Source organism: Hemiscyllium ocellatum, chromosome 9, assembly GCF_020745735.1.
Source record: "Hemiscyllium ocellatum isolate sHemOce1 chromosome 9, sHemOce1.pat.X.cur, whole genome shotgun sequence".
Taxonomy (NCBI): domain Eukaryota; kingdom Metazoa; phylum Chordata; class Chondrichthyes; order Orectolobiformes; family Hemiscylliidae; genus Hemiscyllium; species Hemiscyllium ocellatum.
The window spans coordinates 86,299,283-86,322,334 of record NC_083409.1 but is presented as its reverse complement, the minus strand read 5'-3'; the positions used below and the strand labels follow the sequence as shown (position 1 = coordinate 86,322,334).

The 23,052-nt window shown below is 39.3% G+C and overlaps 1 protein-coding gene across 1 annotated transcript in view; it reads left to right on the top strand.

Annotated features, from left to right (window-relative positions):
* Nucleotides 1–20,594, top strand: part of pif1 (PIF1 5'-to-3' DNA helicase homolog (S. cerevisiae)) — a 37,238-nt gene extending 16,644 nt beyond the window's left edge. Inside the window, exons 6-13 of the mRNA XM_060829903.1 lie at nucleotides 1,341–1,455; nucleotides 3,140–3,246; nucleotides 4,595–4,734; nucleotides 9,673–9,779; nucleotides 11,078–11,165; nucleotides 14,171–14,316; nucleotides 16,435–16,626; nucleotides 20,253–20,594. Of these exons, the coding sequence (XP_060685886.1) occupies nucleotides 1,341–1,455; nucleotides 3,140–3,246; nucleotides 4,595–4,734; nucleotides 9,673–9,779; nucleotides 11,078–11,165; nucleotides 14,171–14,316; nucleotides 16,435–16,626; nucleotides 20,253–20,315 (958 nt within the window). The 3' untranslated portion in view covers nucleotides 20,316–20,594. The remainder of the gene's footprint in view (nucleotides 1–1,340; nucleotides 1,456–3,139; nucleotides 3,247–4,594; nucleotides 4,735–9,672; nucleotides 9,780–11,077; nucleotides 11,166–14,170; nucleotides 14,317–16,434; nucleotides 16,627–20,252) is intronic.
* Nucleotides 20,595–23,052: the final 2,458 nt, after the last annotated feature.

The following is a 23,052-nucleotide window of genomic DNA, read 5'->3' as shown; positions in this document are numbered from 1 at the left end:
TCCAAAAACACAGTGTTCACTTCCACCTGAACACTAACAGTATTTAGCTGTACTCCACCATATATTCCTCCATTTCCTCACTGTCTCTGTACAGTCAGACTACTTGACTTAGGCAAATCACGATTGGAATTCTGAAGCCATTGTCTTCTGCTCTTGTCACAATCTCTGTATCCTCGCTGTTAATTTAATTATCTATTTGTCTTGACTGAATTGAATTGTTCATAACCTTGGCATTCTGTTCAAATCCTGCTTTAATCTCATACAACATATCACAAAGGCTGTTTGTTTCCACCTCTATTACCGGTTACTTCTACCCTTGCCATTGTCAATCTGTTGTTAAACTCCAATCAATGTCTTTTTCTACCTCCTAGTCTTGGTTACTCAATTGATCTTCAGTTTGTCTTTTATCCCTTATACTTTGTAAACTTCTACCCTTAAACTGTACACTTAACCCAGGACCACCTCATCTACATTTTTGTCCTTGGTAACATACATGACACACACACTGAGAGACTGGGAGCCAATTTAAAATGTTTATCCATTCATTTGGTTTTCCCTTCATTGAACTGTCTATTTGATGGTGGAGGCTGGTACAATTACAACATTTATGGGAAGGGTTTAGAGGGATATGGGCCAAATGCTGGCAAATGAAAAATTAATCCCCTAGATTAATTTAGGATGATTTGTTAGCCTGGACGGGTTGGACTAAAAGGTCTCTTTCTGTGCTCTACAACTCTATGACTCTATGACATGAGTGCCCCTTCCTCCTTTCATAATTGATGGCTGTGCCTTCAGCCACCTAGGCTATATGCTGTGAAACTTCCTCCCCTCTGTTTCATTCAAACCTTATCATTTTTACCAAACTTTCACTGATGCTGTACCATTATGTTTGCTCTTTGGCTTGTTGTCAGGTTTTTTGTTTTTCTATGAAATGTAATGGGACTTCTTCTGTGTTAAAGATGGAAGTTGATGTACTGAAGAGAAATGGGAATGGTTATAATAGGTATGCGCCATTTAGGTTTTCAGAGGATACTTGTTACCACTGACCATGTTATTGGCTTTTGTTTGAATCTGCACAAGATGCTTTCTCCCCGAGGAGAACTTACTTGCAGCTACAGTTTATCTGTGGACAACAATAGTACAAAACATGGCTTATGCATCATGACCTTGACCTCAGAAACACTGACAAGGAGTTTGTTGATCATTTTAACGAACATACAATTACAATACTACAGAATAAGGCTATGAAAATCACTCAGTGTAAAAAGATTGGGTTAATGGGTGTACTCCTTTTTTAATTGTTGAGTATCGTGAGCAATTATTATGTATCACCATTGCAGAATTGTTCGTGAAAGAGATGAGCCATTTGGTGGAATCCAGCTAATAGTTTGTGGAGATTTTCTACAGCTTCCTCCTGTGTCCCAAAATAAAGAAAAATACAAACTTTGTTTCCAGGTAACAAGTTGACTAATATAAAGCCTTTCATTATAACAAAAAGAATTTACATGATTTGCGAGAAAGACCTTATTTCCCAATTGATGTTCAGCACAATGAAAATGCTTAGATTTGGGCAACTGTTAGATGCCTACTTCTGACACAAAACAGATAAAGCTGCACGAGCTGTGAATGAGTTTCCTCACGAAGCTCGTGTCATACAGCCTTGTGAACACATAATGCAAAGTGATCTTATATCTGACATTGAGAATTACAGCTGTAACTATTCTTGAGCACGTCAAAAGGTCAAAATGATCAGCGATGTTTGGCATCTATAACTGATGTGACATCAGTGCATAAAAGGAATACTTGACAGCATTCAGAAGACATCTGTTGAAATTTGATTGTGTTTTGTGTTTTAAAATTTCAGTAGCCATGTGAAGGAGAAAAAGTTATAGATTGTGATGGTGTTCAGGGTCTCTCAGGCAGTCTTGAGGTGCTGTGGTAACATACAGTGTTTACATGTGTGTTGTTACATTCCTGTGATGAAGGGGTTATCTTGTGAGGACAGGTTAGGCCTATACCTATTGCAGTTCAGAAAAATAAGGGATGATCTTATTGGAAAATACAAGATCTTGAGTGGACTTGATAGGATGAATGCTAAGAGGATATTCCTCACCATGTATGAGAATTAAGAAACACTGCTGTAAAAATAAGGGGTGTCCTATTTAGATGAAGAGAACTTTTTTTCTAAATTTGTGGATTGTTAGTCTGTGGAATTCACTTCCCCAAAGAGCAGTGGAGCAGGTTCATTAAATATTTTTAAGATTAACTAGAGGGATTCTTCAATGACAAGGGAGTTAAAAGGTGTTGAAGTATAGATAAGTAGCATTGAGCCATAATCTAATCAAATAGCAGAATATGCCTGAGGGATAAACTGGCCTACTTCTGTTACTAATTGGTATTTTTGTCTAGAACTATGAATAGTGAAGCTAGAGGCTCTGACTGCCTTTGCATCACATTCTTGGTCAGGGACCTCTCCCACCACTATCACCCGCCATCAGTGTGTTGGAGGGACTTGCAGGTTCATTATGATGGTATTTTGCTTGGCTATTTTCCTAATGTTTGGAATCAGAATTGTTATGGCACAAAGGGAGGCCATTCGGTCAATCGTGACTGCAATGTTGTTATGACCTAATGCCAATCTCCTGCTCTTTTTCCCCATATCCCTGCCCACTATTGCTATCCATGATCATCCTCTCTCTGGTTCTTTTGCTAATCACTGTAAATCAGCATTCCTCTAATTCTTTATTCCTCTGCAATGGAACAGTCTGTCTATATTCACTCTCCCCAGGCACCACAGGATATTGAAAAACCTGGATGAAATTGTAACATAATTCATAAGCTGTGTTTAGAGCTGCAAATTATCAAATTTTTCATTGTCCTCCATTTCGTTAAGAGAACCAACAGAGGAAAACGGTGGAGAGAATTGATGGTGTGTGGAAGATGTAACATGAGAGGCAGGAAATGTGCAATAAGGAAGAAAACAAATTGAGAATACATAATTGTGCTCACTGCTGTGTATTTGTTTCGTAGGTGGGGAACTATCTACAGCAAGTGATACTTTGTTCTCTTTCATTCATTGGATTTTGGGAGCTTTTGCTTAATTGTTTAGTAATGTAAATGCAATTTTACTTTATTTAAGGCTAAGAGTTGGCAAAAATGTATCCAGGTAAACCTGGAACTAACAGAGGTCCGAAGGCAAACTGATAAAAAGTTCATTGCAATATTGCAGTCGATTCGTCTTGGGAAGTAAGTATTACATTACATAGCATTTAGAGCATCAAAAATCTTGCATAAAATAATTTTGTATGATCCATTTTTGATGATGCATTTTGTGGCTGTTGTTATTGAAGTTTGTGTGTGTGTGGAGAAATCCGATATTCCATCCAGATGGATGAACTTGCTATATTTAACAAAGGAAAATCTGTCCAAAGCACAATAGATGCAGCCACTGAGGTAGACCACATTAACAAACTTAAGAGACAATCAAACGTGCTTCTGGAGAGATAGAGAAAAGAAAGGGATTAAGGGTTTTTGTAATGCAATTGATTATTCAGAAATTGGGTCTAATGGCTTTCTGCCATTTCTAAGATTTATTTTGTGTTATTACTTAAGTATGTGATTTTTTTATATTGATTTGGATACTTGCAATTTTTGATGGAGATTCCTTCATTGATTTTGACCTATTCTCCCATTCCGTTTGTCGAAAGTGGATGATATTATTTCTGTATGTATTTTTCTTTTGGGAGCAGTATAGTAGGATAAAATATATCCACTGTTTCTTTAATGAATAGTACCAGCCTTAGCTCAGAGTATAGCGTTGTCTCTCCTCAGAGTCAAAGTTATGGATCCAAGGTCTATTCCAGAGACATGAGTGCATAATCCAGACTGGTTCATTGCACACCAGTGCACAGGAATAAAATGTAATATTCAAATAAGACTCATTTTCAGGGCCTTGGATTCTATGGCGCTATTCAAAGTATAATAGAAAAACTTGCCCCGTTTCCCAGTCAATACTTAATCCTCCTTATTCACTGTTACCACTATTGATGATTTGGAGATGCCGGTGTTGGACTGGGGTGTACAAAGTTAAAATCACACAACACCAGGTTATAGTCCAACAGGTTTAATTGGAAACACTAGCTTTCGGAGCGACACTCCTTCATCAGGTGATCAATCTACATCAATGTTTTATATATAGAAAAGACATGGTGTGGACTTGATGAGCAAAGTAGCCAATATTTGTGCTGTAGCAATCAATGAATCATTGATTTAGCTTACTGATAACTAGCTGCATTATTTGGCCTATATGAGCTTCACCATTTCTTATGTAATTCAGACTCAGTAGTTCCTGGAAATTTTACTTGTTATGCCTATTCAATTTTGTTAGTTATGTTCTTTTTTAATTTTGTTTTTGTACAATCATATAAGCCAGATAATTTAAAGGGACCAATAGTTCCTAGATTGGTTACTATTGAACATTACTCTGGAAGCAGCATCAGTGACAGAGATCTAACTATTCCGATATTCTACATTCAGAAATGACTTATGGCTGTTCTATTTTTTAAAAAAATTAAAAAATCTCCCCTGAAACTAGGTGTCCAGAAGAAGTTGCAGTCCAATTGATCAACACAGCCAACCAAAAAATTGATCGAGATGGAATCTTAGCAACGCGACTTTGCACACACAAGGATGATGTGAAATTGACTAATGAGCACAGGCTCCAGCAATTACCAGGTAATGGATGAAGATTGTGTTGGGTTCTGAGACTAATCAAACTAAAGCCTGTGTTGTACTACTGACTTAGTCAGCACTTACTTTATTGCAAACTCCACATGGGTCTTTTTCTAACCAGATTATCTGATTTCATGTTTTTAACCTTTCAGCATTATTTCTAATTCTATAACAACTGTTTAATAAACAAACGTTTAGGACTGAGTGAAAACAGAAAACTCTGGATACTAGAAATCTGAAATAAAAGACAGAAGTTGTTGAGAAATACACAGCAGGTTATGGCAGTAACTGTGGAGATGAACAGAGTTAACGTTTGTAACCTGTGAACGTCATCCAGTTTGTATTTGAGTCATGTTGAATGATTCAGTCAGCTCTACAGTAGGTCCTGATCATTTTATAGTTGTGTTTAGTTTACTTCAGAGTGCAAATAAGAAGAAGTGCTTTGATGTTCTGATGGTGAAGCTGCTTGTTCCTGAATGGACAATGCAGAGACTGAACTTAATATTGCAACTGCTTGTGAGTAACTATGGACAGATTAAAATAGTTACAATATAAATCTGATCCAGCAGGCAATAAAATCTTACTGTCAGGTAACAGTCATCTCCTAAAGTGTGAAATTGTCTGTTTTGGCAGAAAGGATAAGGAAGAAATTTATTAACTAAGCAGTGGGAGATAGCAGAGTTCTGAGATGCAGAGTGAACTGGACGTCCTAGTGAATCACAGAAGTTAGTATTTAGGTACAGCAAGTACTTAGAAAAACTAATAGAATGTTATATTTAAATGCAAGGAGAAATGAATGCAAGTGTAAGGTGGCTATGCTTTGGTAATATAGGACATTTTACTCCAGACTGCGTAGAGTACTGGTCACTGTGTTTATGGAAGGATGTCAATCCATTGAAAACTGAAGTGGATTTCTTCAGAGAGTTATTAATGTTTTGAATTACCTTTCTCAAAAGGCAGTGGATGCAGACTCTTTAAACATTTTTAAGGCCAAGGTTGATTAGATTCCTGATTACCAAAGGGGTTACAAAATTCAGGGATAGACAGAATGGTAGAGTTGAAGTCAAAATCAGATCAGCTGTGATCTTGTCAAATGGTGGAGCGAGCTAAGTGGTTTACTCTCATTCCTTGTTTGTATGTCCATATAATGAAATTCAGCAATGTATATCATGCAGCTTTCTGTTTTGTTTTTCTTCAGGCCAAGTGAGGAATCTCAATGCTAGGACACAAAAACATTTTAACTATCAGTATCAAATAGTCACAGATCTGGCATAATATAAATTAAACACAGGGTAAAGTTTCTTTCAAGTGTTTTAATCTCTGTCACTTTACGACAAAAGAACAAATTTAGATTAGATTAGATTACTTACAGTGTGGAAACAGGCCCTTTGGCCCAACAAGTCCACACCAACCCGCCGAAGCACAACCCACCCATACCTCTACATTTACCCCTTACCTAACACTACGGGCAATTTAGCATAGCCAATTCACCTGACCCGTACATCTTTGGACTGTGGAAGGAAACCGGAGCACCTGGAGGAAACCCACGCAGACACGGGGAGAACGTGCAAACTCCACACAGTCAGTCGCCTGAGTCGGGAATTGAACCTGGGTCTCAGGCACTGTAAAACAACAGTGCTAACCACTGTGCCACAGTGCTGCCCACAAGTGTAAATTCATGGGTGCTTTCTGTTGTAGACGCACTTTCAGTAGGAGTTCCAACTCCATCAATTTAGTTAGTTCGCCTTTATTGGCCTGGACTTGAATGCAGCTCCCATTGGTGAAAGGAGATTGTGTTAACGTACAGTACATAATGGGACACACTTATTAGATTAGATTACTTACAGTGTGGAAACAGGCCCTTCGGCCCAACAAGTCCACACCGACCCGCCGAAGCGCAACCCACCCATACCCCTACATATACCCCTTACCTAACACTATGGGCAATTTAGCATGGCCAATTCACCTGACACGCACGTCTTTGGACTGTGGGAGGAAACCGGAGCACCCGGAGGAAACCCACGCAGACACGGGGAGAACGTGCAAACTCCACACAGTCAGTCGCCTGAGTCAGGAATTGAACCCAGGTCCCTGGCGCTGTGAGGCAACAGTGCTAACCACTGTGCCACCGTGCCGCCCATCAACTGTCACATTTAACTGTGACAGTTAAATGAAAATGAAGAGAAATTCTGAGGAAGAATCATATTGGACTCAAAAGTATTCATTCTGTTTCTCTCTCCATAGATACTCCAGTTTCTCCAGCACTTTGTTTTTTTTTATTTCCAATCTCCAGTATCTGCAGTGCTTTGCTTTTTGTTAAAGTTTAGAATTTTTTTTAAGTTAGAGACTAAAGTCTTGTGATATTTCTAATGATAGTATTGAATGGTGGCAGAATGGAAGTATTAAAATATTTTGCAATCCTGATGTTTTCACTTGTCTCGAGCAAAGTCTTTTGTCATCATTTGTCAGCACCTTTTGCTGTTCATTTTAATTTCTATCCTCATACCTCTGTACACGTTATTCACTATTCAATAATTATGAAAATGGTTGTTTGAAATGCTACCAAATCCTAAAACATAATGACTATTAGGAAATGATTGAGGGCAGACTGAATGGATTGCTTTCATTTTAAAATTTAACATTTTGAGAGAGTGCAGGAAACTATGATGAAGAGTAAGAGGGAGATGATGAGTCCAATCAAGTAATTTTCAGACACATTGTCAAGGTGGTGACAGCATGTGTAGGCAGCGCTAAGTGATCACACATAGCAAGATTCTTCACAGGAGCATTAACAAATAAAATGTATCACCGATTCTCTGAAGAAGGCATTAGGATAGCTGACCAAAAGGTTGGTCAAAGTGAAGTTTAAACTTGGCTCTAAAAAGAGAAGCATGAGACAGAGGTGGAGTTACTTAAGACTGAGGCAACTGAACCCATGGCCATTGGTACACAAGCATTAAAATCAGGATGTCCCATAACTGTTTGTTTGCAGCTGTTTCAGACTGTAATAGACTGGAGGAGGTCGGAGGTGGGGGTAGGGTGAGACCATAGTAGGATTTGAAAACCAGGATGAAGAAGCTTTACTGGACTGGAAACTGAAGTGGAACATGATTGATGAGCACTCGGTAACTGTGTTAAGCACCAGAGAGAGGTTGAAACTTTGTACACAATAAAAAAGGAAAATGTGAAAATAATCAGCTCATCCATTGTTATGGAAATGGAGTTTATGTTTCAGGTTGGCGGCCTTTCTCCCAGAACTGGATAAAATTAGATGTAATGGATTTTGAATAATGAAGGTCTTTGAAAGGAAAGATGACCAGAGATATTAAATGACTGAGGTGTTAATCTTCGTATTGATCGGCTGGTGATCTGCTTGCCCTCAACACTCTTTCACAAGCTTCCAGGCATAGCAACAAACTTGTGTTTATAATGTATAAAAGAGACTTTTGAAAACAAAAATCACACTGCTGTCCCGAAGACTGAACATATTTATTGTCATGGCAAAATATTTTGCAAATACTGTGCCTAAATCTATAAAGAAAGGAATAACATTGTGAATAACGTGGTGAACCGAACAAAACTCCCATAATTTGGGGGTAAAGTGACCCATGTTCATGGAAACAGTAACAGGGTGTGTGCTGAAATCACAGGCTTTATAGAATCACTACAGAGTGATAGCAGATCATTTAGACCCTCGATTCCATACTGATCTTCTGAAGAGCATCCCATCCTATCCCTGTGACCCTTTATTTCCAATGGGTGACCCATCTAGCCTGCATATGCTCAGACACAATGGACAGTTTAGCAAGGCCAATCCATCTAACCTGCACAGCGTTGGACTATGGGAGGAAATCTGAGCACCCAGAGGAAACCCGTGCAGACACAGGGAGAATGTGGAATTGAACCCAGGTCCCTGGCACTGTGGGACAGCAGTACTAGCCAATGAGGCATCATGCCACCTCTTTGTGTAATGTGTGACACTTCCCATCAAGGATTTGTGCTGCTACTGTACATAAATTGACAACAAATAGTAAAATGATTTTTTAAAAATGGACTGAATTTTAGGATTATTGTATGCAGCTGACTAGAAAGACTTCAGCGTTCAGTCTATGCTGTAATAGAATGTTGGTTTGAGCGCTGATTATGCAGTGATACTGCACAATTCAGTTATTTTCCAATTTACATTGATGATTTTATGATGCCAAGGCTGCCCATTTTAAGTTGGTGTAGTTTGAGGAGGCTTAGTTCTGTAGCTTCTCCCTTTATTGCCTGATTCTTCACAATGTATTTAATGCAGAAAATGAGAGAATTGTGAGCATGACACACTTCCAGGATATATGGAGTTAATACAAGGATCGATAATAGCCAAATGGAGTTGCAGTTGTGAAAACATATTGCTTTGTTGTGTTTAAAAAAAATTGAAAAGTTAGATATTATTCAGGCTAAAATGTTCTTCAGAAAAACGAGGTCATCTTTTTGGAGGGTTTGGGATTGGAGTTGGGGGTGGGAAGTGGAGAAAGCAAGTGAAGGAGGGCTTATAAGAGAATTCTATTTCTTTTTGCAATAAAGCAGCATTCAACACCTGAATTTAAATTGTATCCAAAATCATTGTCATTTAGCTCCAAACGCAGTATTACGAAAGCCCTTTGATTTTCTTGGCTTTTGTTCATCTGTCTGAAAATTCAACTCAAAATCTCATTGTGTGGAAAAATCACTGTGAAATATGTGTCATAAAGCTTTGTGCTACAATCTGGCTGTATTCCATTTCCTTTAAGCTCTAATTCGTCATTTGGATGAGCCATAATAAACTAATTTTTGGCTCCAATAAATGTAATATTTTAAGGCTATTTAACATCATTACGTAACCCTTCTGCTACAGGGGAAGAGATGAGCAACTGAGTTCTATGTGGTGCTTAACTAATCGTTTTATTATGTTTACAGGGGAGTTGCACACATATCAAGCTATTGACAGTGATCCCATGTTTGTACAAACGTTAAATACCCAATGTCCTGTGGGTCAGACGCTGCAGCTGAAGAAAGGGGCTCAGGTTAGTATTTAATATCAAAACATTACTAGTTTTTATTTTGCACTCGTTTCAGACAGTAATAATATTCTTGCTACCTCTTAATCAGAGTCAGAGTCATAGAGATACACAGCATAGAAACAGGCCCTTCCGTCCAACTCAAACATGCCAACCAGATATCCCAACCTAATCTAGTCTCATTTACCAGCATTTGGCCTCTATCCTGCTAAACCATTCCTATTCATTTACCAATCCAGATGCCTTTTAAATGTTGTAATTTACCAGCCTCCACTACGACCTCTGACAGTGCATTCCATACACGCATCATCCTCTTGGTCTCTTTTTATCTGTTCCCTCTCATCCTAAACCTGTGCCCTCGAGTTCTGGACTCCCACTCCAGGGAAAAGACGTTGTCTATTTACCCTATCCATATCCCTCATGATTTTATAAACCTCTATAAAGTCACCTCTCAGCCTCCGACGCTCCAGGGAAAACAGGTCCAGCCTATTCGGCTTCTCCCTATAACTCAAATCCTCTAACCCTGGCAACATCCTTGTAAGTCTTTTCTGAACCCTTTCAAATTTCACAACATCCTTCCTGTAGGAGAGAGACTCCTGAAACACAAGGAATATAACAAATTCTTGTTCTCTATTTCCTACCCCTCAGTCACTTTTTGTAACCATGCTGCTGCTTTACGTTTTACTCTATGATCTATTACATTCCTTACAATTCTGTTGTGTGGCACTGCATCAAATGTCTTTTGGAAATCCAGTACCTGTTTATTTCCTCTTTATTTGACCCCATTATTTAGATTTCAATGCGTTCAATATCCTGATATCAAAACAATGCTAGAATCATAGAATCCCTACAGTGTGGAAGCAGGCCATTCAGCTCATTGAGTCTGCACTGACCCTCTGAAGAGTATCTCACCCAGCCCCACCTCAAAACCCTGCATTTCTCATGGCTAATTTACTTCCGTGGACAGTATGGGCAATTTAACATGCCCAATCCATTTAACATGCACATCTTTAAACTGAGAGTGGAAACCAGAGCACCTGGAGGAAACCCACGCAGACATGGGGAGAATATGCAAACTCCACACAGACAGTCGCCCAAGAGTGGAATCGAACCCAATCCCTGGTGCAGTGAGGCAGCAGTGCTAACCACTGAGCTACTCCTAGACTATGTTGCTTGATGATAACCAGAGGGAAAGTTCTGGATAAACCAGTAGATCGTGTATTACCCTGTAGCTAAAGGTTATTTCATATATAGGGGCACCAATTTCCATACCACTTTGTATGTCAGCTTTTTCTATTCTGTAGGTGATGCTGACTAGAAACCTGGACATTGACAGGGGAATGGTAAATGGTGCTCGAGGTGTTGTCATTGGCTTTGAACCTGGAAACCAATGTAAGTGCTTATGTACAAACTATCAAAGCTGAGTTACAAAGTGAATGATTGTGGGTAATTATTTTAACAGGAGGAATTATGGGAAAATATATATTTTTAACTTTTACAGAATTTCATCTAGCAAAACAGAATAATAGGTATTGTGGTGGTCATTTTTATGGTGAGGGATCAAGCAGAAGTGAAATGAGATTGAGATCATCTAAGACCAGGCTGATTGGAGGACAAACGTACAGTTCCATATTAACCAGCAAAAGCTTTATAATGAATATCACAAGCATCTATAATTATTGATATTCCAGGTAGGGTTAACAACATTGTGAACAAATTTAAATAGTTGAGATATCCAGCTTAATGCAGTGCCTGGCTAATGGGCGCTTGTGGTGCAGGGGTATAGTATTTCCCTACCTTTGATCCAGGAGACCTGGGTTCAATTCCCAACTGTTCCAGATGTGCATAATAACATCTCTGAACAGGTTGATTTGAAAGTATATTTAAAAATAAATCACTGCATTGCCAGTGCTGAGAGTTAATGTTACTGAATAAGACTTTGTTTGAGGCGGTTCACTGCCACCTTTTATAAACCTCTGCCATTGCCACTGTTCCCTTGCAGTGTCTGGCTTAATGCAGTGCCAATCTATGTAATCCATTGGAGTAAAATCCTTGCTGAAAGTATCAGAAACCCGTATGCTGAAGCAGTAAGCTTGCACACCAAATGGGTGGCGTGTGGATGCACTGACTTCCAGTTCCAAAAGTTGCTGCCATACACGAACTCTGATGTCAATGCAGCAGCAGGAAATGTTAGAGAGAAATGCTCTGAGATGCTGCTTCACTGCCAGCAGTCAGCTGAAGGTCACCAGCTATCCATTCTGATTTCCCTGTCAAGAATTATCCACGCAGCCTGATCGCAGCAGGTAATAATGCATTAATGAGATGAGATGTGCAGCTAATAAGGTCATCAACAAGCAATAATGGGCTACTCACTGATAATGGATTTTAATTTAATTGACTTAAGCTTTATTGTCTTGTGTATTTTGTGTATTCAAGTACAGGAATACAGTGAAAAGTATACAATGTTGTCACACACAATGACATCTTTGATACGAAGGTATCCAGGTAAAAAAAACTTAGGGGCAAGTGGTAACACAGAACTAAAGTTAAAAGTTAAGTGGCAATGGGACATATTGGGAGGGAAGCTCAACGCCTTCCTTGTGTATCATTGTGTTTCAAAAGATAGAAGTAGCCACGTCAACAGCCTTATTTATCTATTGGCATCAGTTGGCTCCCTGCTATTTGGGAACCCCCAGCAGCTTCCTGGGTTCATGTTCCTTCATCCCGGGGAGCTGTGTGCCCCATAGAGAAGCCTCCGACACCAATACTGCCCACTCCCCCAGCCCTGTCAGGCTCCAGTGTTGCTACATCATTACTCTCTGATCAGCCTGACCTGCCCAACTGGCCCCAGCATTTTTTTTTCTTTTTTTTTAATTAGGTTCAGCTCTCTGAATGCACCTTAAACCCTCTCTCTTTTTAACTGCAACTACCCTGACCACTTCTGAGTAACGCTGCCAGCTTCCTGATTGGGTAAAGGCCTTTCTGCGGATTCAGTTTACGCAGAAAGGTTGGGGGCCCACATTGGTACTGATGAGAATCTGTAAAATTCTGGCCATTGTTTCAGCAATTTGAGGGATGAGGAAAGTTAACTTTTCAGCATTAAGGAAGTTATAAACAAGTACAAATAATAATGGGGGGAAGAAAAAGTACATCTCAGACATTATGACTACAATCACAACAAAAATGAATATTTATATAAGTCTATAACATAATAATATGCCCCAAAGCACTTCCCAGAAGCTTTTAAAACAAAGTATGACACCAAGCCACAATGGGAGACAGAGTCAGGTGACCAAAACTTTGGTTAAATGAAGGGTTTTAAGTGTATTTCAAAGTATGGCAGAGAGATAGGGAGGTGTAGAAGAGATTCCAGAACTTTGAACCAAAGCAGCTGAAGGTACATCTATCAACGGTGGAGCAATTAAAACTGTGAATGCTCAAGAGGCCAGAATTGGAATGACATAGATATCTTAAAAGGCCATAGGCAGTTACAGAGATTGGGAGGAGTCCCAGTGTGATTTGAAAACAAGGGTGAAAATTTTAAAATGAAAATCAGAGCCAATATATTGTCAGTGATCGCAAGAATGACAGGTGAATGGGTTCTGCAGTGAACTGAGACACAGGTGACGGCAATTGTGAATGATCTCCAGCTTATAGAGGGGAGATTGTGGGATGACCACTCGGAATTGATTTCAATAGTTGTATCCAATGATCAAGGAAGGGAGTAGAATAATGTTTGGCACCGAATGGGATGTTTGTGAGTTTGTTGGGAGTAATTAAGGAGGTAATCTTAGTGGTTCAATGGGGACTAATATTAAAAATTTAAACATCATCCTGAAGTACTTCGTTTTATACACATCTTGATTTAACTGAGATGGAATAGCTGCCTAAACCTAAGCCTTAGAGAAACTCAACAAGTTACATGGAGGCCAAAAGGACCCAGTTCCATGAATAAATGCATTTACAGCGTTGCCTGTGGGTCAAAAGGTGCAGGAATGGTTTTTCATATTTCCTCCCAGCCAAACATTCGTACCTGCTTGCAGTTCCATGAGCCGAGACATCTTATTGACTGTGAGCTCTCTCTCCTCCCTGATGCCTAACTATAGCTGGTCCTACACCCTTTTTCAATAGATGGACATCCAGTCTGTCCTTTGGCTGGCCGCAGGGTGGGGAGCCTGTAGAAAATATTTAATCCAGAAAAGGTGGACTTCATGTCCAGGATTCTCAATACCTACTCACTCTCTGCAGAGATGGGGGCCTACATATTTCTCCACAAATTATTGATTTTGACTCTGACTCATTTGTGAATGCCTAATGTTATATACAAAGTGGTTGGATGTTACACATGTCTTTAGCAACAAGCTATGAGTTATTAAATCTTTCTTTTATCTGCCTAGCACTTCCCCAGGTGAGATTTTTGTGCGGTGTAACGGAGACGATAAAGCCAGAACGTTGGATGGTTAAAGCTTTAGGTGGCTCCTACTTGACGAGACACCAGCTGCCTCTGAAGTTAGCCTGGGCCATCTCCATTCACAAGAGTCAGGTATTGCTGTAATTCCAGAGAAGATCATAAATGAAAGAATTAAACCTTCCCATGAAAATAGCTGATGGATAAGTTTTACTTTCTCAACACTTACCATTATAATCAACCAAAATCAACAAAAATTAAACTTAAATTTAACAGGCAAGTCATTATCTGTAAACACAAGAAAATTGCTCTTTGGATAGCTGATACAACAAAGTTTTTTGTGTCTCGCAACACTAAATTAGATTAGATTCCCTACAGTATGGAAACAGGCCGTTCGGCCCAACAAGTCCACACTGACCCTCCAAAGAGTAACCCACCCAAACCCATTCCCCTACCCTATATTTACCCCTGACTAATGCACCTAACACTGAGCAATTTAGAATAACAGATTCACATGACCTGCACATCTTTGGATTGTGGGAGGAAACCGGAGCACCCGGAGGAAACCCACGTAGACACAGGGAAAATGTGCAAACTCCACACAGACTGTCACCCAAGTCAGGAATTGAACCCGGGTCCCTGGTGCTGTGAGGCAGCAGTGCTAACCACTGAACCCCCGTGCCGTCCCTCACCAATGTGTCATAAAGCACTTCATAATTAATTGCTTTAATGTGGAGGCATGCTTTGTAAACAAATGCAATCACATTTTGTATAAAGGTGATATTTGTTGAAAGGGGAATATTAGTCAGAAAGCTAAAATAATTCTTTGACATTTTTGAATATTGCCATTGGATCACCATTTTTGTGTTGCACATGAAGGTTGGTACCCCTGACAGTGCACCATTCCCGCAACAGTGCATTCAAATGATAACATAGCATACTTCAGTCTGGAATGGGTCTTGAACCTATAATTTTCTGACTCCAGAGCAGAATGCTGAAAACTGAGCTATTTTGATGTAAAATACTTTCAGCTAAACTAGCTTGAATGTGCAAATTAGAAATCTTTCCCCTCAAATAATAAGGAATCACATCCCCATTTTATATACCCAAGCAGAATATAGACTTGAAAATGTTTGTAACTAATTCAGACAAATACATTTGACAACTAACCTGTATTATTGATTGTGATACTTCCTTAAAGGGAATGGCCAGGAAACCTTTATGTTCAAATAATCTCCACTTTAAACTTTTTTAAAAATACAAAGCTGTGTTTTTTTTAAATGTCAGGTTTTCTTCCCTTTTTAGCCATTGCAGCAGTATCAAGAACCATGAAGTACTACTTCCATCCAGCTAACACCCACATACATGTTAAATATGGTACAATTTTGAGGCACAAGAAGAGCTGGTCTGGAATAAAAACAGAAATTGCTGGAGAAACTCTCTCTGTGGAGACAGAAACACAGTTAATGCTTTGAGTCCAATGCAACTCTTCAGAACTAATCCAGAGTTGCCTCACCTCGTGGGCAAACAATATCAGTCATATGCCAGTTTCTCAAATTTCTGCTTAGTTTTGTTTTGGTACCGAATTTCCTTTTTAGTTCTCCAAGGATTAACTCACCATATTTTCCATAATTAAACGCACAAGGTCTGAAACAAACATTTCTGACAGCTGGTGTCTTCAATCTGTGGCTTCAAAGCCCTTTCACTAGGCCTCCAGGGCACAGATTCTTGGAGGTAGAACTTTTCAGCTTTGTCAGCAAAGTTTGTGGCTTTTGTACAAAGATTAATTAAGAGATGACTTTGAGCTCTGTGATCTTTTGTTGGAGGAGGAGTCAGTTACTGGAACAGATTACACTTGACGGACACTCTAAGCACTACTATTCTTATGTCCCACTTCCAATACCCAGAGGGAATTACGGGATGGCAAAAGGGGTGGAAACAATTATGCACGTGTTCCTTTAGTTGGCTTCCCACAAGTGCAGATGAATGGGTATAATTCATTATGCAGATGTAAAATAAAACTTGGAAATCTGAAATAACTACTGCAAGAATGAAGCAAGTAGATCTTGTGTGTGCGCATTAGAGTGAAGCAGGTAGATGGGAGCCAATGGTTCATTCAACATTACTCCAAATGTAACTTTTTTTTAACAAAACTAGAAATGTTACTAGTTCAAATGTATGTATGTGTTTCTGGAAAAATTGTGATTTTATATTTATTTTATTCATTTCTTTTGTTTACCCTCTCTGGCTTAGGGCATGTCATTAGACTGTGTGGAGATCTCTCTGGCACGTGTGTTTGAAAGCGGGCAGGCATATGTGGCACTCTCTCGTGCTCGAAGCTTGGAAGGTCTTCGAGTGATGGACTTTGACAGGAGAGTGGTGCATGCTAACACTGATGTCCTACATTTTTATGGCAAATTAAAAAAAGAAAGGGCCCTGATGCAGGTGAGTGGGATAGCAGAGGTTATGTTGCGGCTAAGTTTCAGTCCTTTGAAATCTGATATTTTTCAGAAACCTGGAGCCTTTTTTTCAGAGGAGCTTGCACTTTCAATATTTGCAGGGTCCATTTTGAATAATAATGAGACTTAATTTGATTTCACATTAAAATACAAAACAACAGACGAAGCCATGAGGAAGAACCAACGAAGTTGAGGGCAGTACCAAATTCAAAGAAAAAATAATGTAACAAAGAATCGTATTTGGGAAAGTTTTAAAATTCAACAAAAGAGGATTAAAGAGGGAGAAAATCAACAGGGCAAACTAGCAAGTGACATAAAAACAAACATTAAGAGCATCTTCAAATATATGAAAAGGAAGAGAAAGGCAACAATGAACTTGGGCACTGGGAGAATGGGTCTGAAAAAGAATGATATCAGACTCAAAACATTAACTCCAATTTTGCTGAGTTTCTCCAGCATTCAGTGATTGTGTTTGAGAGCGAGATTGGAGAAATAGTAATGGGTAGACAGGAAATGGCAGAAGAGTTGAACGAACAATTACATCAGTCTTCACAGGAGAGGACACTAACAGCATTCCAAAAATACTAGATGATCAGAGGGCTAAAGGCAGGGAGCAAGTTAACACTAATTATCACTAAAGGAAAAAAAGTACGAAGGAAACTAAAGGGGCTAAAAGCCATTAGGTTCCCTTGACCTGATGGGTAGCATCCTTGTGTTTAACTGTAGAGACTGTGGATGCATTTGTCAAAATCTTCCAAGAATCCTTCGATTCTGAAAAAGTTCCAAAGGATTGGAAAACTGTCAGTGAAACATGTTTTTTTTTAAAAAAAGATTAAAAACAGGCAACTACAGCCTAATTAGTTTAATATCTGTCATTTGGAAAATGATTACTCTGTTATTACATTCTTGTTATTAGATGCTATTAAAAATCCATTACATAATCGAGCAGAGTTGGACTGGGGAGGCAGTGCAGCAACGGTCATTTCACTAGGGCCTTGTAATCCAGGCCCTAGGCTAATATTGTGGAGACATGGATACAAATCCTAAATATAGCAAATGGTAATATTTGAATCCAATGAAAATCTAGTAATTAAACAAAAAAAGCTAATCTAATGATGACCATGTAACCACAATTGATTTGTTTTTGAGAGTCTAATACCCTTTAAGGAAGGAAATCTGCTTTCCTTACCTGGTCTAGACTACACATGACTCCAAACCCATAGCAACATGGTAAACTCTGAACAATAGATGTCCACATGCCATGAACATTTTTTCTTCAATATCAGAGAAGATGGCAACACTTATACTGGCAGAGTGGAGATGATCATTGGCTTTCCTCCTACATTGCTGTGCATTCTTCCCGCTGGATGAGAATATCCAGCTGGACATCTTCTTCAGTCCTATCTGCAAAGCAGATTACAACATGTCCCCATGTTTTCCATGTCCAGGACAAATGTCAGGAACTGTACAAGGCCAGCTCTTGACTGACAGTGCTTTTCTGGTGCACAATGGGATTTCAAATATGACCCAGGTTTTTTTTGCCAGATATCTAGTGAGTGATTAATTATTCTAGTAACATCATAGTAAGATCCAGGAAAATGTTATGTAAGAGACACAACAGGGGCATGACAGGTAGTGTAATGGGGAAAGTTTGGTAAATAATAGCAAGAAAACTTGCGAGGCCTTGCTGCAACAAAGCCTTCAAAAATCCAAAGCAACTTGGATTTAGCTAAAAAAAATGCAAGATTTAGCCCACTGTCAGAAATACATAAAAATCTATAACAAGCTAGTGCCCAAAATGTTATGCCTTTGATGGATCTTGTCAACAGACAATTTGACCAACTTGCAAACTACCCACTTAAGATAAATTCAAACTTCCGAGTTTAAGAATTTATGGTATTGAGAAAGTCTTTATATTTTGAACCTAAATCACGTTAGAACTGACCTGACAGCTCATGTTGTTAGGTGAAAAATGTTCTCATCTCTAGAAGATGATGAAAGTCAGGTACTCACTACGTCAAAGTCATAAGCTCTTTTCACATTTAACAAAAAATACTCAGATAATCAGCTGAAGAGCCTTATTTACAAGACATGAATGAAAAGTCCTTGAAAGTCAGATTAAACTGAACCTGCAGGCCATATCTGGAATATTGTAAGCAGTCCCAGGCAACATACTTCAAAAAGGATCCATTGACTTTGAAAGGAGTGCAGTGTAGGTTTATCAGAATGATAGCTGATATCAAGGGCTAAATTATAAAACAAGATTACTCAAATTACAGTTGTATTCTCCTGAAATGTAGGTTAAAGTGTGATTTGATTTATGTTTTCATGATACTCGTGTTTACAGATAGGGAAAATTGAAATGAGTTATTTTTGTTGTTTGCAGAGTCTAGGATTAAGAATATGGTCGAAAAAGTCTTAGGACCAAACCTGTTCCAGAGCCATAGAATCCCTAATTTTTAATCCATACTCTTCTAGGTTTTAGGACACACCTCCATAAATGGTGATTAAAGCTAGATAAAATATTAAATTTATAACTAAGATTTATTAATATTTGTTAATCAAGGGTACTTTGGAGGGTGGTATGGTGGCCCAGTGGTCAGCACTGCTGCCTCACAGTGGCAGGGACCTAGGTTCAAATTGCACCCTCAGGTGACTGCCTGTGTGGAATTTTCACATTCTCCATATGTCTGTATGGACTTTCTCTGGATTCATCCCACAATCCAAAGATGTGCAGGTTAGGTGAACTGGCCATGCTAAATTGCCCATGGTATCCATGGTTGTGTAGGTTAGGTGATTGACACATGGTAAATGTGGGACTACAGGGAGAAGGTAGGGGCCTGGGTTTGGATAGGATGCTCTTTGGATGGTTGGTTTAGACTCAATGGGCTGAATGCCCTCATGGTAGTGCCCTTAGCCTGCCTGTCTTCAGCTGCTTCATCAATAACCCTCTCTCCATCATAAGGTTCCTCATTTTGATCTGTTACATTCACTGCCATTTGTGGGATGTTACTACATATAAATTACTATTGCATTAGTCACATAACTGTCACTATACTGTCACAATACTCAATCTATGTAAAACATTTTACTTCTAGATGATTGGGTATAAACACTTTTTTCCTTTATCTAACTGTTCAAAATGTGCTTTTTTTTTATTAATGTAAAGTCATGAGCTCAAGAATGACTCTATCAACTGCAGTACTTTAGCTCCTGTGCATTTCAAGTGATCATAGTAATTCATCAACACCACATTTTATTAAAAATTTGCAATTGGCAGAACAAACATTCTGTCACCATACTTAGGCTGAATTTTAAAAGGTTCTAAAGATTCTCTTTAAATATTGAACATAGTATGAGTAACTTGAAGTGTGTCAATACTCATAAATATTGATTTGTGGCAAATGATATTTGAAGGCAAAACCTGAGTTTATTTGGATGTATAGTTATAGGAATGTAATTATTTCAGAGTTTACCGGAGCAGAACACTTGTGCCACTCTACTGTTTTCTTTTCGTTGTTTCAGTGCCTGTTGAATCATTTTCTCTTTAATTGTTCTTTTGCTATTGCTTGCTGAGGAGATTATTTATCACAATTCCTTATTTTTTTTCAGTCTTCACTGGATGGTTACATTGAAATAGAAAATCAGGAAAACAAGATTCCTGGAGGACTATAGGGTGCTTTATGATGCAAATCCTGCTCTTCACCATCATCCTCTGAGAAGCTCCAATTTAATATTGATTGTTGTAACTTATGCTAGTCTTATATAGGTTTTATAAACACTGGTCTTGTCCTTTTTTTTATATTTCAAATTAATAATTGGGTCTTAATTGTGGCATTAGAGCAGAAACTAGTGCTGTGGAATGACAAATGTCAACGGCAATTTTGTAATCGCCAACAATGTTACTTCTGTTTTCTATCACATAAATAAACTGATTTTGTAGAATAAAATCAATAAAGCACTTTCTATCCTACCTAGTAATTGGAAATATTTCACTCCAAACTTCTATGTCACATTTTAGTACCTCACACCAAAGCAATGACTTCCTCTTCCCAGAGAATAAGGAAATTTAAAAAAAGCCTTCTTTCTCCTTCCTCCTTTCATTTCTCACTATTAAAGATATTGGCTGTCTGCTGGTCTATTTTGCAGCATTTCCTTTCTTACAAAAGCCACCAATTATCATATTTGAATAATCACCTAGCTCAAACATTCTGCTCTTAAATTTTCATATGTTTATTTCAGTGATTTCAAGTGCAGTTCTGTTTCTGAATTTATATAAAACCAATTGTATTGCTTCCTGTAGCTGTTTTCAAGCCGCGTTTGGAATTGAAATCACCCTGTTCTGTTTCTCATTTATTGGCGGCTTCTACTGCAAAGCTATTATGACAATAAAATAAATCACGGACAGAATATTATGATTCCCTGCCAATGGGTTCACAGGCAGGAATCTTGTAAAATCCTGAGGGGGTCCTTCTCACCACCTACTTACTCATTGCCATTTGATAGTGATTTTTCAGGAGCCGAACGAGGCTAAATTGTCTCTTCCATCCTTTTCCCACTTGGGACCCTTTCTAAAAGACTATTCAAGTAATTAGTCACTTAATAGCTACTTCTCAGATCCAACAACCATTTCACCACCACCTATTCCCGCTCCCCACCACCACCACCTCTTCCAGGGAAGATATTTGTTCTTTTTGGTTTTTATTTTTTTTTTAAATCCAAGAATGGTTTCAGGGTCAGGAGTGAAACCCAGCCAATTAGCCTGGGTCATGGGTGAAAAATCAGGAAGGATTATGGGTCCCATGCAAGCCCCATCCTCCATCTCACCATGTCTGCCTTGTTCTCTGGAACTTGGTGAATTCCACATCTTGCTGGAACAAGAACACTGCCAGCTCCTCAGATGACCATCAGTCCTTTAAGATGGGCTTCCTGTCCAGATGGAGGTAGAATCCAATGACTCTTCCGCAACATATTAAATGGCTGCAAGGCAGCTGTCAAGCCAATCTTTTCTCTGGTGGGTTGGAATTTCTGCCATTCAAAATTTCTGCCCCTTAAATAATTTGTTACATTGTGGAATGGACCAGAGAGCAAGAGAAGAAGGAAGACCTTTAGATTCCTGAAATGACCTCCACTAAAAAGAACAGCAGATGCGATTCCCAAATCTTCCAGTATTAAGTAGGTTTAGATTAGATTCGCTACAGTGTGGAAACAAGCCCTTCAGCCCAACAAGTCCACACCGACCCTCCGAAGAGTAACCCACCCAGACCCATTTCCCTCTAACACTGCAGGCAATTTAGCATAGCCAATTCACCAAACCTGCACATCTTTGGATGAGCTCCCCCTTCAATCTTGGACGCCACCGCTATTGCAGCCAATATTTGGAGCAGTGCCTTTCGTGTTGAATGGAGTCTCCAGCTGTAATGTCTACCCCACCTGCCACTAAGAGACCACTGCCATTTCACATATAAGCTCCTGATAAGACATGTATAACCTGCCAGTCAGCGTTGGGAGAGTGCTCTTAATTGCCTTTGCCAAAGTGTCAAAGCCTACAGTTCCTCCATCGTTGGGCTGCCACTTTGTATCACTGGAGCTGATGTCATCTCAAGCATCCTGAAGACCAGAGAGAGGATGAACCTCTTTCAATAACACAGCAGCTCTCCGGGAAGTTGTGAGAGGAAATGAAGAGGGGGACTGTGAAAGAAAGTGGAGAGGAGGGTTGGGGGGTGGTGGGGCTTGGAAAGTTTAGAGAGGGGAGAGGGGTTTGGGTTGGGCTTTGGGAGATGGAGTGAGAAAATGGGAAGAGTTGGGAGAGGTGACAGGGAGGGGTAGGTTTGTATGAGAAAGGGCATTAGGATGAAGGGGTAGAATTTGGAAGGGAATGAGGTTGTTGAGACCGAAGGTGTTGCTTAGGTATTCAAGTATGGAATGTATGCTATCGCTGATCAAACAACTATTCCAGTTGTTACTCTGACTCCTGTATAATCACACAGAAAATCTTTAATGGAGCAGCTCCAAGGATTTCCCTCCCTTTACAGACCCACACATCTGCAAAACCTCTCTTTCATCGGCCATTGAAAATCCAGCACAATATCACTCTAACTTGTACAATGGAGAGAAGGCCCACATCTGAGCAGCACTTCCTGGATTCTCAGTCAGAAAGTTACCGCCACTCTAGAGACTTAAGCGCATAACTTCAAATGGCATTTCAATATTGAGGTGAGGTGCCACTTCTCAAACAAGGTGTTAAGTATAGGTCCCAAATGGATATATAGGACCTCTTGGGATAACATGAAGAACAGAAGAATTATCCCAGTATATCCTAGCCAACATTTTTTAATTTGGGTTTTGGGCCAATGGGCTGAGGAGAGGCTAATGGAGTTTAATTTAGATAAATTAGAGGTGCTGCACTTCG